Source organism: Caenorhabditis remanei, chromosome X (assembly GCF_010183535.1).
Source record: "Caenorhabditis remanei strain PX506 chromosome X, whole genome shotgun sequence".
Lineage (NCBI taxonomy): Eukaryota > Metazoa > Nematoda > Chromadorea > Rhabditida > Rhabditidae > Caenorhabditis > Caenorhabditis remanei.
In genome coordinates, this window is record NC_071333.1 from 8,977,216 (window position 1) to 8,992,265 (window position 15,050).

Genomic DNA, 15,050 nt, shown 5'->3' on the forward strand with positions numbered 1-15,050 from the left:
AATTGTTGCTATTATTTTCGTGTGCTATGAGGAAACGTTTTCTTTGTTGAATTTTGTGGTTTCATGACTAAATTGTGAAAATTGCGGAACAAAAATAAATTTTGAAAATTTGACCTTTTATCATGTTCACATTGGAATAATGTTGTCTTTCAGTTTTCCAATGAATATCCAAACGTTTCCCATAATTCTTTCTTATAACATCTCTTTTCTCTTCTTTTTCGCACTAACTATTTCCCTCTCTTCCGTCATAAAATGTTTCCTTTTGTGCGCAAAAAGTCAAAAGTATTCAGCTTCTCTTCTTTCCTATGCTATTTTCTTTCTCAAAGCGTTCCAAACAACGGAATTCTGTTTCCAGCCGAATGAGTAGCGAAGATTCGACGGAGCGCACTTGCATTCTTGCCCACTCGCGGGAGGAAAAGATGGCATGCCCGCGAAACGACATGGCCCCCTTTCCAGTGTTGTAAACAGACCTCATTCATTTCTCCCTCGCGTGTTTTTTTCCATTGCCCTTCTCCTACTTCTCTTCTTCGCATTGCGACATCTCTTTTTCTTTCCCATACTAAGCAAGTTCGGTTTTCTAATGCTTCTCAAGGTTGTTTTTTTTTCAAAGATCATGAGTCTACCAACCCATTCAATATATTTGAATTACAAACTATCAGATCACTCTCTTTCAACCAATTTCTTAATCTTTAGTGTTCTACTAAACAAATAATTCAAAATTAGTTTCAGGTCGTTGCATGTAGTGATAAGGACGATAAGGACAACCGACAACTACTCCATTCTTACATCAAAATGCAGAGTAACACTGATTCCAGCGGTGCCAGTGGCACATACAGCCAAACGGTGAGATTTTCTTGATTTTATTGATTTCTCTGGAATTGCGAGAAGCGATGACTCATAACAAATGTGTTTGCAGGTCGGTCTCCTCTACGTTTTCAATTTGATTGTCGGAACTGGTGCATTGGCCCTCCCTAAAGCATTTCAGTCGGCTGGATGGCTCCTCAGTATCACTCTTCTCACATTTTCAGCGTTCATGAGGTTAGTTTTTTATTAATTGATCAAAAATCATTCTCATCAAAGTTACGGTAAGCTTCAATTTGATTGAATAATTGTCGCTCGTGTTTTGTCAAATTTACACCTGAACAATTATCCCCTCACTAATCCTATCCATTTTTAGCTATGTCGCCGCAACTTTCGTCATCGAAGCTCTATCCGTCGCCAACGCAGTTCTCTCCAAAAAACGACGTGTTGAATATGACGATGTTGTTGTCGCTGATGGACCGTCTACTTTCGAAATTGCTAAGAAAGTTGAAGTGGTAAGTGTCCTATCGACCATAAAAACGCGAAAAATTTCTTGTTTAGAGTGAAATGGCATCCATGTTCTTGTCGAAGGTCTCGTTGGTGTTTTCGTATTTTGCGATCATTATCTACTTGTTTGGTGATCTCGCGATTTATTCGACTACGGTTCCGAAATCTGCCATGAACATTGTCTGGTAAGAGAGAAATGCGATAAATTGGTTGGGAACATAATTCGGTTTCAGCTCAACTATCAATGCATCGATCGTCAAATCATCGGATCCATGTCATGAGTCGTGGCCAGAGATTCTCACAAGAATGACTGTCTACCGCTTTTTTGTGATCATTTTTGTGGTTGTCGTTTGTCTCCCAATGGTTATTGCTGGAATCACGAAGACTCGTCACATTCAGATCATGACTACGCTTTCAAGATGGGCTGGTGAGATTAAAAACAAGTAACAATATATTTTAAAATATGACTCTTTACAGCTTTCATCCTGATGATCTCATTGGCAACGATGCAACTGTCCAGCCAGGGAGCTGCCGCACACCCACCTGCATATAACTTCCATGGATTCGGATCGCTCTTTGGTTGTGCAGTCTACGCTTTCATGTGCCATCACAGTATTCCATCTCTCATCACTCCAATGAGGTAAGTTTTAGGGTTGGTCAATTTCAATAATATTTGTGTTTTTCAGATCGAAAGAAAATGTTTTTGGAAAAATTGCTGTTGTTTATGGAATCGTCGGAGTCTTCTACTTCACTCTTTCCCTTACCGGAGCATTTGCTTTTGAGCATGTGCAAGACATCTACACACTCAACTTCCTTCACGATGACAACACCTCTTTTGTCTACTCCATCATCGATTACTTCTTGGCTCTGTTTCCAATCATCACTCTCACTTCAAGTTACCCTATCATTGCACTCACTTTGATCAATAATTTCAAAGTGGTCAAAGACATTTTGTGTCCAAAGACTGGGTAAGTGAAACAAATTGCAACATTTTACGTTATCAGTTCTGATTATAGGCAAGAGAACGAGTCGCTGCTCGAAGAGGACAACCAAGTCGAGGACAATGATACCGACGATGAGAGAGACACGAGAAACGCAAGAAGCGAGGTTTGTGAATCAAATTAAGATGATGAATATTCGAGGGATGTTTTTCAGAGAACTGTGTTCGATGTGCTTGTCCCCACACTGGTATTGGCTCTCCCAACTTTCTTGAGTCTTTTGACAGACGATATGCTGCTTCTTGCCTCCATCACTGGAAGTTTCCCAGGTAAGAAACTAAACCAATCAGCATTCAGAAATATCTGAATTTCAGGTGTTGCTGTGCAATTCGCCATTCCATGTCTCCTTGTCACAGCTGCCCGCAAACACGCCAGATCGGTGCTCAACTTCCCGGTTCCTCGCAAGAACAACAGTCCGTTCCAAAGCCCAATCTGGATTGTTCTCATCTCGTCTTGGGCTGGATTCTCCATGATTATGGTACTTTTGAACCTTGTCGGAGTCAAGTTCTAAGTTGTATATTCACTCTTTATATTGTTTTGTGCATCTTTTTATCAATTTCTTTTTTTCAAACACTACGGATAACTTCAATTAGTGTTTCTAGTCGCGTTTTTCTTTCATATCCCGCTGCATTTATTTGAGCCATCCAACTTCATTCACACCTTTGCCACTGGTTTCTTCTTTCATTTCAACCCGATTCAAACCACATTTCATTTTCTTTCTCTTACATTTGCAATACCCTTGTTCTGTGCAATTTCTTCCACCCATCAAACAAAACAAACCTTTTCAAAAAGGCATTTACATTCTTTCAAAAAACAAACATATTTCTAATTCTTTAAAACCAACAAAACCTAATCATGTCACAAACCCATCCCAGCAATTGTTAAAATGACCCGAAACTCCGGTTTAAACTATTCCACTGATGTTTTTATGTGATGAATCATAACTATTTGAATGAAATAAAATGTTGTTTAGAAACTATTTCATAAAGTTCAAGAAAACATCATTCCTGTTCGTTTTTGACCAACGCCTAGTTCCAACAAGTAGCATGATTCGAAAAGAAAGCTTAGAAGATTTAGCCGCTGCTGTGAAGGACTATAGATGTCTTTCACCGCTGCCGCAGCTTCTCCATCTTCCTCTTTATCTATCTTCTCTCAGATATCAGCTGGTCTTTGTCGCTTCCTCTCATAGACACAGAAATCGGATAGGAAACGATGTGGAATTTGCTTGCGCTCAGACCGGATTGAACATTTCCAAATCAAGGTCAGACTATGAATGCATCGGACATTCTCAGTTCTTTATCCACAGCTTCTCCTCTTCTTTTCTGCTTATTATGTTTACCGAGTTCTGTACTGTATTTGCTACTGTCGAACTATTATGTATGATGTATCGTCAGTTTGATCATATGAACAATTCGGAAGTTTGTGACGAGGAAGGCATTGTTCTTCACAAGAAATACTATGAGACAGAAAGGAGGACGTCGCCATTTTGGAATAATCTATGAATGACAAAGAAGAATATGAAAAACAAAAGAAGACGGAGAATAAGTTTGTTTCGTGTCAAAACAAAAACATATATTTGTTTTCAATATGAATATATTCATTGCACTTGAGTAGCTTTTTCTCTTGCTTCGTTTAACTTCTGCACAATTTTTCTTCCAATCACTATTTTCATACTTTTATCTCTTGTTTCGTATCTAACTCCTTCCGCATCATCAATTCTGAAATGACAATATGATTCTTTTATGAATTTTCTCCAATAAATAAGCAACCTCAAGTGTGTTCCAACATGTGTTCCAGCAATAACCGCAAGTAAAAATCTGTGATACAACTTGAAAGTTGGTAGACATTTATTATCAGTGTCGTTTTTTGCCGACGAGTATTTGACCTATAAAATCATCAAAGTGTGAAACAAAATAACTGGTTTTTCCTTACATTGACCTTTTGACTTTGAACAAACTTCAGAATGTTCCGAACCGAATTCTCATATTGACGGATGTCGGTGTACTGGTAACTGAAAAAGTGACCTGCTTAGAATTGAAAACCATAATTATGACACTTACGTGAACAATATATCGTCAAAACGGTAGAAGAGGTCACCGACAAAAAGACGATTAGCGTAAGGATACCAGAGAACGATGCTGTCTGGAGTGTGTCCCGGAGTCCACATAACCTGAAGAATTCATTCTGTTCAAAAGAACACATTTTGAAAAAGAAGCACAGTTTTAAACCTTGAAATACATTCAAAAAATAATATCGTAGTTCTATTTTAGTAACTGTAGTTCACTCATAATAACTTACTTGGACTATATTCTTCAAATCTGATTCATCGCCCAGTAATATTTTGTCCCCATCATTCAACCACCGGGTCACTTTATAGGTTTGAATCTCCCAGTGCCAGCTACTATCCATCAAACGGGTATAGTATTTGTTCTTGCGTCCTGCACACAAATCTTCCACCAAATGTGCCAATCCATTACTCCCGGTCGTAGAGAACCGCCAATTTCCTCCCGTCTGAATGAAATGGGTCAAGAAAAAAGAAAAAAGGTTAGGAAAACAGAATCTAAAGGGAAATACCAACCTGTTCCGGATGATTATGAGTGTTGACAACAATAAGTTTCACATTCTGCATGAATGACAATGAACGGAGGTAATGGTAAATGTTACCGCACCCGCAACCAGTATCAATTAGTAAAGCTGGAACTAAAATGATTATTCGAACATAAAAATAAATTGGTTACCTGTTTCCTCTGAACCCAAAATCAGGTACATTAATGGATAAGATTCTCGAGTATCCTCTTCTCGAATCCAGTAAATATTTTCAGCCAGCTTGTCGTGGGTGAAGCTCATTGTTGTATGATGTGAGTGGGAGTCTACACGAAGAAAGAGACATTATACATGGTTTCTAATGCATTACAAATTTTTGAGAGTCAGGGTGTTGCCAAATGGATCATTCATCACAAAATGGTTTGCTGTGCATGTTATTCAGTGTCCATAAGACACAAGGGGAGATGGTTCAAAACAAAACAGTAATCTGACACTAATAACTAATGATAATCAAAATACTATTCAGATTTTCATCTAAACATTAATACACCTTTTAAAAGTGATTTAATAATTTCAGAACTTCGACTAGTGACTTGATGCCGAAAACCGAAGTTCTCATTGTTAATGGATCCCTTTTCTCACAGAAAACGACTTTTACGAAAGGTTTTAAGATTCCCAACAACGCCCAAAACGTCTCTTCCTTTTTTGTTCTGGAACTTTCGGCACGAAACTGCAACCAATTTTTCGTCAATCACCGGTTCTCATCAAACGACGGTCATCTTCAAAATTAGCCAATTTCAATTCCCAAAACCAATCACCACATCTCGTGTTCAATTCTATTCCAATTTTCGTTTCCAATTCACAGGAAAATACCAAGCCATCTGCTTTTTTATTCCACAAACTACGTATCGGCCGCCAACTCAAATACGGTTACGCGTAATTGAATGTTTGTGCTCGCTTTTTCGTATTGTATTCAGCAGAGAGGTCGCATCCAGTTTCAATGAATTTCTACGTGTACGTACATATGCGAGGTTTTTTTTATTCCACCCTCCAAAACTTCTGTTGACATATTCCTTTTCTCTTCTCCTTCTTTTTCAGCGATGAGTGTATACAAGGTGTTACTGTTTCCGGAAACCAAATCTTTCACCCACAGATTCTGTTTTACTTCTTTTTATTACTTTTTTCCTTGAAATTTCTAAACTCCTACAGTGACTCATGAAGGGGGTTCGTTATTTTCCCTACCTCTATCGCTTTTTGAGAAACTCGCCAAAAAACGATTGTGCGGGAGGAAAGACATGAATCATACAGTACCTTATATAAATAGATCAAATTTCGGGGTTGGGAACCCACTTCAGAATCGACTTGGCTGATTTTGCGTACCGCCTTACACCCTTTTTCGCTCTAAGAGTTTCTCTTCCATATTTGGGCAAAATAAGTTTTCAAGCTGCTTTCATGTATACCGGCGGTGTCAAACATTCTTTTTTCTATTTTTACCTAACCTGAGCAAACATGCAGATAGAAGGCATAAACAACTTGTATAGTTTTTATGGTCTCTGAAACTTTATTGTTGATAGATCAAAAACAAAGTTAGAGCAAATCATTGACGTAGCGAGTGAGCCTTTTTTCTCCAGTTAAAATAGTGAAATCTCATAAATAGTTTACGAATCATTTTTGTGTAATTGTTATTGGTTTTGACAGCAACATCATCACAAATTGTTGGGAATATGAGTTCGAAAAACAACTCAAACTGACGAAATGTGCGTCGACTTTTTTACAGTGCAGCCGTCTGACGCTGTCCGGCTTTCATACGATCTCTCGCTCAGTTTAGACCGGTTGACAGTAGATGATCCTCAGTAATTATGAAGTTTCACCCTTCACGGGGGCCGCCGATTTTCTATGCATTTGCTACTGCCTCATCGTCGAGGCTGCCATTTTATTTTTGTTTACTGTACACATCACTTCGTTCCCCTTTCTCTTTTACTATGTACTTTTCAAAAACCGTTCAAATCTAACTGAGCCGAATGTTTGAGCTTAGAGATCTTTTTTTTATGTGTGCCGCCATGCTGAAACGCAAACGGCTAGAGCCAATAACTGTTTATCTAACCTCTTTTTTCCAGAAACTCGTTCAAACGGATACTTCTCTCAAAGAGAAGCGGTACCTAACCAATCGAAACTTTCAAAATGATGGAAATAACCAGAGAAAGTGAGTTCACTAAGTTTAACTATCTTAATTATTCCGATGATTTTCCAAGAGGTGAGTTTTGTGTCTAAGAGAGTCGCAAATTTGAAATATTTGCTTTTGTCTAGTTCACAAATACCAAATCCGATTAACATGGAAATGTTTAACTGATCAATGAGTAAATTAAATTCTGAAACGCCTTTCTAAAAAAAATCATTAAAAACTCAACGAAACAGAGATAAGATCAGGATGCTAGATTAACAAGCACATTGGTAAATAAGAGCCTCTTCATGTGGCTTGTCGCATTTTTTATTGATATCTCCTCCGTTTTGTCATTGAGACATTCAATTTATCTGCTCAGTCTTATAAACTTCCGTTATTTTCTCATTCCCATATTATTTATAGTTTTAGTCAAAAATGTTCACAACAACGCGTCCAGGTGAGTATAGAAAAATGAAACGAATATATTTGGAGTACTTGAAGCAAGTTTTCATAACTGTAATTTTGACAATTAGAAATAAAAACAACAGATTAATATTAGGAAAATAATAAAAATAGTGAACTAGATGTCGCTAGATCTCTGAATCTTGAAAGTGACAGAAGTAGAGTAATAGTGAGTTAGAAGATTTAATCGCGCTCTAAACGGTAGATAACCAGTTACGAAAACCACAAAACGGCCGGCTAAGCATAACAAAATCGTTGAAAAACAATCGACCAACACCTAATTCCTATCCAATTTGCACCATTTATGAGTAGCCGCCACTCTTCATTCAGAAAAGAAGACAATGTACGTTCAAGGTTAATTTCTATTCTACTTTCATTTTTACCTCAATAATTTGTCAAAAGAAAAGTTAGGCAACGAAGAGTGTTTGTACACACATACCTTCCGAGACGTTGTCTAGTTTTTTTAGATCTTCCTCAATGCGTAGGTAGCAATTGGAAATGAATCATCACCTCGAAATCTCAAATGTCATTTCGCACTTTAGCCCAAAAACGTATGAATTTATGCAAAAACGCATGTCCAATAGGCGGACACGCTACGAAGGAATCGGTCGAAATCGTTACGACGTAAGGGTTGACTGAGTTCAGGATGAGATGATTTTTGGAGGACGCGCCCATCTCGCGCACCCCATTCTTTCTCGCATTCTCAACCGATATCAAGAAGCCGTTCCGTCCTTCTTCTTTTCACACCTTTCATTTTGCGCCCTTTTGAAGTTGATTCTTGATGATTGACGTAAGGACGTTAGACGACGCAAAACCCCCGTCTCTTCAAAAAGAATCTGTATCTAAATAAACCATATATGCAAACAATTTTGATTTCATGTCATTTTGCCTATTCGTAGAAAAAAAATGACAATAACAATATTTGCTTATTTCTTCTTCCTTTTCCTCTTTTCCTCTGGTTACTCATACTTTTCTAGAGAACTTTTGTCAGCGTCTTGACTAAGAATTTCAATTAAGTTTTGGCTTTTTGTTCTGACTATAGGTATATTCGGTATAAATAAGACCGCCTGAAGCACATGACAACTTTTCCATCAAAAATGTCTGAAGGGTATATTGTCTCTCTGCCATCTTCAAGACGCTCTAGTACTTCCAGCGTTCGAAGCGAACAGAGCTCAACGCGAACAGTAAATTACGAAATCATTGAACGAAAAAGTAAGCCCTCCCTCCATTTTCACATAACTAAGTTCAACCATAAGCACTCGAAAATTTCATTTCTCTGTTAATCCCTTTTGTATACATGCTATGATCATTAGGGAGGGTGAATCTGCGTAGGTAGCAGGGAGGAGTAAAAATGTTAAATAAAAAGTGAGGAGCAGCAGAAGAAATTCGACGCCCACCTAGTTTGCGCACTGTTAGGAAAAGGGGACTCTCCGCTTTTGTCTCTACCGTCAGGCCTCCGACTAATTCCTTGGTCACACATTCGGGCAAAAGAGTCGTTGCCACACACAACTCACAACTCATTTTGAAATTTTGAAGCTGCCGAGTGCAGTCGACCACTTTTCACTTCTTCCAATTTCACAACTTTTTTGTATTTCCAGCGATGTCTTTCTCCTCTACTACTCCCTCAGCTAGGGCTCCGCTTGGAGGACGTACCACTGGAAACGTCTGTGAGTTCTTCCCATTCACTTGCTCAGTATAAACACAGAATTTCAGCGCAAGACCGTATGCTCAAGATCGTGACCGAGCATCGCTCCGGTGCTGGATCTGGTTTGTCACCATTCGGATCCAATGCCGCTTCAACCATCCGTGACTCTCGCGAACGTGAGAAGAAAGAGATGAGCGATTTGAACGATCGACTTGCTAGTTACATCGAAAAGGTGTGTCTGAACCAGAAAAACCACACCCAACAGTCTTTTTTTCTAGGTCCGCTTCCTTGAAGCCCAGAATAGAAAGTTGGCCGCCGATCTAGATGCACTTCGTTCCAAATGGGGAAAAGACACCCATAACATTCGCAACATGTACGAGGGGGAACTTGCGGTATGAAAAAGTGTTTGGAAGGGCTAAAATTGTTGGGCTTGTTTTAGGATGCTCAAAAATTGATTGATGACACCAACAAGCAACGTAAGGACATGGAGAGCCAAATCAAGAAAATGCAAGACGATCTTGCTGAGATCCGTAGAAAGTGAGCTATTCCATGTTTTGTTTCCACGATTCGTTCTACATTTTAAAACACTAATACTGATCAGAAAAACAAACAATTCTATAATCACCCACTTTTAGATACGAGGAGGCCACCAAGGGTCGTGAACAAGACCGTGCTAAGATCGACGGGCTTCTTGTCCAACTCTCCAACATTGAAGCTGAGATCAATCTTCTCAAACGTCGCATCGCTCAACTCGAGGATGAAGTCAAACGCATCAAGCAAGAGAATCAACGCATGCTTTCTGAGCTTCAAAGAGCCCGTACTGATTTGGACCAAGAGACCCTCAACCGTATTGACTACCAGAACCAAGTTCAAACTCTTCTTGAGGAGATTGATTTCTCTCGTCGTGTTCATGACAACGAGATTAAGGACCTCCAAACATTGGCTTCCCGTGATACCACTCCAGAGAACCGCGAGTTCTTCAAGAACGAATTGGCTTCTGCTATTCGTGACATCCGTGAGGAATACGACCAGGTCAACAACGTCCACCGAAACGACATGGAATCCTGGTACCGTCTCAAGGTCCAAGAGATCCAAACCCAATCTGCCAGACAGAGCATGGAACAAGGATACGCCAAGGAAGAGGTCAAGAGACTCCGTACCCAGCTTGCCGATTTGCGTGGAAAACTCGCTGACCTTGAAAGCCGCAACTCCCTTCTTGAAAAACAAATCCAAGAGCTCAACTACCAATTGGAAGACGACCAAAGATCCTACGAAGCTGCCCTCAACGACAGAGATTCCCAAATCCGCAAGATGCGCGAAGAATGCCAAGCCCTCATGGTCGAACTGCAAATGCTCCTCGATACCAAGCAAACCCTCGATGCCGAAATTGCCATCTACCGAAAAATGCTCGAGGGAGAAGAAAACCGTGCTGGACTCAAGCAACTTGTCGAACAAGTCGTCAAGACCCACGCCATCTCCCAAGAAACCGACACCGGTAACTATTAATTCAAAGTTCCATTTAAATAATGTCGAATATTTCAGAAACGATGAGAGTCGTTAAGGGCGAAACCGCTTCCCGCCAATCCTTCCAACGATCTGCAAAGGGTAATGTTTCTATCCACGAGGCATCGCCAGACGGAAAGTACATCGTCCTCCAGAATACCCATCGTGCCAAGGACGAGGTTAGCGGCGATCAGTTCAATCCGGTTTTAACGAAGTTTTTTAGGCTATCGGAGAGTGGAAGCTGAAGAGACGTATCGACGGAAAACGCGAGATTGTCTACACCATTCCAAAAGACTTTGTCCTCCGCGCCGGAAAGACCCTCAAGATCTTTGCACGTAACCAGGGTGTCGCCTCACCCCCAGATCAATTGGTCTATGACGGTGAAGATTCCTTCGGAAGCGGGAACAACGTCCAAACCATCCTCTTCAACAAGGAAGGAGAGGTATTCATTTCAAACAAATCATAATATGTATGACCTTTTATTCAAACATTTTTGCAGGAACGTGCAACACACATCCAACGTCAGAGCACTGCCTAAACAAGCAACTTCTCTACAATTAATCATGTATTGTGTCGACTTCTTGTTAAAATTTAAAAATCTTTCTTCACTTTTCATAACTTTCACGCTAAGATTTACTGCGCATTTATTTGATTTCAATAAACCATGTATTCTTCAAACATCAATCTCTTGCAAAACATTTAACAACTGGGAGAAAAGAATGATGTGATTCTACAAAGTGACCGAATGAAATGAGACACATGAACATCGCGCGGACACTCTGTGTGTCTAGTGTTGTACAACAGTGCTTTTTCGCACTCTTTCAAAGTAACTGTCGACAAGAAAGAGAGAGTCGTTCTCTCTGCTGACCTTCTCCAGCAGATGTACCGCCGGTTGATTAATGTCCTGCGTCTACTCTATAGAGAGAACGAAGAGCAAAATGAGGCCACCTGCCCCCTCTGAACAGGGACTGCCCTGTGGCTGCCATGTGTCGTTTGAAGTGACACCCCCACTCGCAAAAACTTGACGCGATTCTTGGCGAAAGGCATTCGGCTTTCCATTCTTCTTGAAAATCATGCGATACGGTGAGATAAGAGTACATAGATAAAAATCAACCAAATTTTTTGAAGGATTGTTAATATGTGTTTTTTGGTTATGTTTCTTGTCAGTCGCCGGTTATAATTATTTCGGATGCTCCATCACAATCCCGGGAAATATTGCTTGGGGAGACGCCAAGATGAAATGTCAACCAGGCGGTTGCCTGGTCAAAGTGAGTGAAATCTGATGTTTCGGTCAAATAGTTTTTTTTTCGCAGCTTCTGCCTCGTTCCGACGCCATCCTCGTTTTGATCTTTAAAGAAAAATACGACAACATGGACATTTCTGTGATAAGGAAGACCACCAATGAAACTATTTATTTAAAAAGGTGATCTTGAGTGAAATTTTGAGTATTGAAATACGATGATATTTCAGATTCTCGAATCTTCGTACTAAACAGTTTCTTGTTGAACAAAATGAAGGGCTTCTCGTGAATTATACTAATTGTAATTCAAATGAAGCTCCAGAATTCGAATACCAATATACTGTTTTAGGTAAAACCGCTGTTTCATCTTAAAAGTCAAACATTGTATACATAAATTTAGGACACCGAATATGTGGACCCATCCTGAAGCGTGTTGGTTATGAGCAAAAAATTATTCAGCAGATTCGCGAAGTAAGCAGAAGTGGCAGTGAGTTTTTATTTTGGATTTTTTATTTCATGTTTAAATTCAGACTGCTCATATCATCTCATCCCATCGAACGCTGAAAATATCGGAATGGAAACATTGTTCATATCCTCTACGCCAAAGAAAACAATTGAAGTGACAATCGACGATGACGAGAAAAACATTCAGAGGTATATATGTTTTTGTTGACAAAAATGATGATGTATGAATATAATTAGGTTAAGAATCATGTCAAATTTTGCAGTTTTACACAATATTTTGAAAGAAAATATTCTCACTTTCTGTTACTTTCATTAGAGAATTTTTGTGACTGAAATGTTGAAAAATTTTCCAACAGAATGAAAAAAAAATTCTGAAATAAATAATATAGGCTGAAAAAATTTACTGAGTTTTTTCGAACAAAAAAAATTGAAAATGCTCAGAACAAAAAAGAATGTATACAAAGCAAATTGCGATTTGCATTTGAATTTTGATGATTTCTGTAAAAGAAAATATATTTTCCACACTTCTGCCGTCACAAATCCTATAATCCGTGTACTCACTTCAGAGGGGAACTCATTGTCGTGAGGAACTGGACGTCAGTCGACCTCCTCAATAGCTTTGAGGTAGAGTCGTCCGCTCGAGGTGGTTCGAAAACTCTCGAGGAGATAGTTGCAATTTCCACAACAAGTTGTAAGTTTTCATTTGTACTCGTGATACTATTACATTTTTATTTTAGCGTGCTCGTGTGACATCAGTCGCATCACCCTGTTTCCTGAAGAAATGGTAGAACTTCATACTCCTGGCTTTCCTGACTTCCTCTGCCCATCTGCTCGATGCGAAACTCTGATTTTACTTTCGGAACGCAATGAAACTGAGGAATTCGAACAACGCGTCTTGGTGAGAGTCGATGCTGTTGCTTGGAACACATCGGAACTTCGTCTATCGTCGGGAACGCAGGAAATTCTGTAAGACACTTATTATTTTGTATCATCAAGATTAAAATTTGTCAGGTTTAATGAGAAAACATTCTCGAGATTGTCGACAAATTTTCTGCTCGATTATCAAAACGTGAAAGTCACTTACACGACCACACAGGACTTTCGTGTTGGAACAGAGGGGCAGTTCGCAGTGCAAGTTATGAATGTAAAAATTCGAAAAGGTATAAATTAATTTTTTTAAACAAAGCAAAACAAAAGAAATTTCAGCCTGCGACTGCTCCCTCTTCGGTCAAAAAAAGTTTGTGGAGGATTGGTCCCAGAAAATCAGTATACCGTCAGACTGTGAGGTGATGTTCTGTGATTGGATAATCAGTGCATCCGCCAAAAAAAGGCCGAGAGAGATTACCATCCAAATCGATAATGCTCATGACGAGGACCAAATGTTTATCTGGAATTCGAAAATCATGGAAAAGTTAGTTCCTTTTCTTTTTTTATTTCTAATTTCCTCAATTTTTAGATACCCGTCAGACTATTTGGATCAGCCAAGAAAAGTCTACATAAATGATTCAAGTTCCGACACGCACATTTTTTTCAGAAGGAACTCCAGTGGTCCCACTTCAATAGTCAATGTGTCCTGGAAGACTTTGCATGGTGAGTCGATAGTAGAAATGTGTTTCATTTTGGACAGTTTCAGATGTTGACTGCGAAACATTCACAAAAATATCACTCACGAAAAATCCGAAAGCTTTTATTTCTCCAAACTATCCGATGGGATATGCACACTGGGGAAGTTGTACACTTCTTCTGACAGCTCCCAAAAAGTAATGCAAATAAGCCATATGCTTTTTTCAAAGCTTTCATTCTTGCAGTTATTATATCACTGTGTTCATTAATGAATTAGAACTGGAAGCAGCCCATTATATTGGATTTTGGGACGGAACATCTTCCGGAGCTCCTAAGCTTGCAAAGTGACACTTACTAATTTTAAGCAAACTAAATTCGTTTTTTTCAGATTCACCGGCACGGAGTATAATCGAGAGTTCTCGTCTACTGGAAACAACGTGTTTGTGGAGTTTATTTCTTATGGAAGGTCAAAAAAACGAGGATACCATTATATCGCTTACGCAGGTTAATCGAAGCTCATTTTCGAGAAAAAAACATACAATCATTTCAGTTCGCTCACCGAACGCAACAGAAGAAATGGAAACATTTGAAGAAACTACGACTGGTAAGTTTTTCTAATATTATTTGATTGGAACAAGACCAGGAATCCAATTTGTTTTCTTTTCAGACTCTCCTCTCAGCACAACAGAAAAACCTGTACCTCCCTCTTTGTTTGTCGAATCAGTTGTGATGGTGTTGGCGGAAGAAATAGTTAAAGACGTCTGTAATATGTGCCTCTTTTTCTGGAATCTTGCTTTCTACGTTATTGTTATTGTGCCAATTGGATTAGCTGTGTTTTTCTTTGGCCGGGTAATAGTCAAGAAGTTCAACAGACCGATTCCTTTTTCTCTCGAATGGCCCAGTTTCTTAAAAAAGAAGAGGTGAGTTTTACAAGCGTCAATCACGTGAACCTATTGTTTTTAGTAGATCAAGCGATATGGAAATGTTGATACGGTGAACAATAACCAAAGTATAATCAAGTCAATATTATTCAGGGTTTTGTGATTTTCCTTACCATGTCTTTTTCGTACGGTTTTTTCATGATGGTTCTTCAAATTCTTGCTCTTCATTTGTCAGTTTATCACAAAGAATTCAATAAATCAGTCTCCATTTCTCTAAATT

General features: G+C 39.1%; 6 protein-coding genes across 6 annotated transcripts; 4 read left to right on the forward strand and 2 right to left on the reverse strand.

Moving 5' to 3' along the window:
• Positions 1–792: 792 nt before the first annotated feature.
• Positions 793–2,817, forward strand: GCK72_023748 (uncharacterized protein; the record flags this gene model as incomplete). Its single annotated transcript, XM_003109592.2, has 10 exons — positions 793–843; positions 917–1,038; positions 1,178–1,316; positions 1,363–1,493; positions 1,542–1,735; positions 1,786–1,948; positions 1,995–2,276; positions 2,325–2,415; positions 2,464–2,575; positions 2,621–2,817. 10 exons carry the CDS (start codon positions 793–795, stop codon positions 2,815–2,817), a joined length of 1,482 nt encoding a protein of 493 aa, XP_003109640.2.
• Positions 2,818–3,352: 535 nt separating this feature from the next.
• Positions 3,353–3,808, forward strand: GCK72_023749 (uncharacterized protein; the record flags this gene model as incomplete). The annotated part of the gene is made up of 1 exon (XM_053735531.1): positions 3,353–3,808. The coding sequence occupies one exon, from the start codon at positions 3,353–3,355 to the stop codon at positions 3,806–3,808; it is 456 nt and encodes a 151-aa protein (XP_053579097.1).
• Positions 3,809–3,903: 95 nt separating this feature from the next.
• Positions 3,904–5,153, reverse strand: GCK72_023750 (uncharacterized protein; the record flags this gene model as incomplete). Its single annotated transcript, XM_003109427.2, has 7 exons — positions 3,904–4,024; positions 4,076–4,191; positions 4,239–4,317; positions 4,367–4,476; positions 4,605–4,817; positions 4,885–5,000; positions 5,045–5,153. The coding sequence occupies 7 exons, from the start codon at positions 5,151–5,153 to the stop codon at positions 3,904–3,906; spliced, it is 864 nt and encodes a 287-aa protein (XP_003109475.2).
• A 3,895-nt stretch (positions 5,154–9,048) lies between these two features.
• Positions 9,049–10,785, reverse strand: GCK72_023751 (uncharacterized protein; the record flags this gene model as incomplete). The annotated part of the gene is made up of 3 exons (XM_053735532.1): positions 9,049–9,128; positions 9,748–10,617; positions 10,665–10,785. The coding sequence occupies 3 exons, from the start codon at positions 10,783–10,785 to the stop codon at positions 9,049–9,051; spliced, it is 1,071 nt and encodes a 356-aa protein (XP_053579098.1).
• GCK72_023752 (uncharacterized protein) lies at positions 9,074–11,159 on the forward strand (the record flags this gene model as incomplete). Its single annotated transcript, XM_003109436.2, has 8 exons — positions 9,074–9,140; positions 9,187–9,350; positions 9,397–9,510; positions 9,558–9,655; positions 9,754–10,613; positions 10,661–10,800; positions 10,845–11,063; positions 11,121–11,159. 8 exons carry the CDS (start codon positions 9,074–9,076, stop codon positions 11,157–11,159), a joined length of 1,701 nt encoding a protein of 566 aa, XP_003109484.2.
• Positions 11,160–11,991: 832 nt separating this feature from the next.
• On the forward strand, positions 11,992–14,886 carry GCK72_023753 (uncharacterized protein; the record flags this gene model as incomplete). Its single annotated transcript, XM_003109761.2, has 15 exons — positions 11,992–12,044; positions 12,092–12,210; positions 12,262–12,348; positions 12,392–12,515; positions 12,893–13,017; positions 13,064–13,292; positions 13,338–13,486; positions 13,533–13,737; positions 13,783–13,916; positions 13,960–14,086; positions 14,135–14,233; positions 14,278–14,393; positions 14,440–14,493; positions 14,557–14,809; positions 14,853–14,886. 15 exons carry the CDS (start codon positions 11,992–11,994, stop codon positions 14,884–14,886), a joined length of 1,908 nt encoding a protein of 635 aa, XP_003109809.2.
• Between the last annotated feature and the right edge of the window lie 164 nt (positions 14,887–15,050).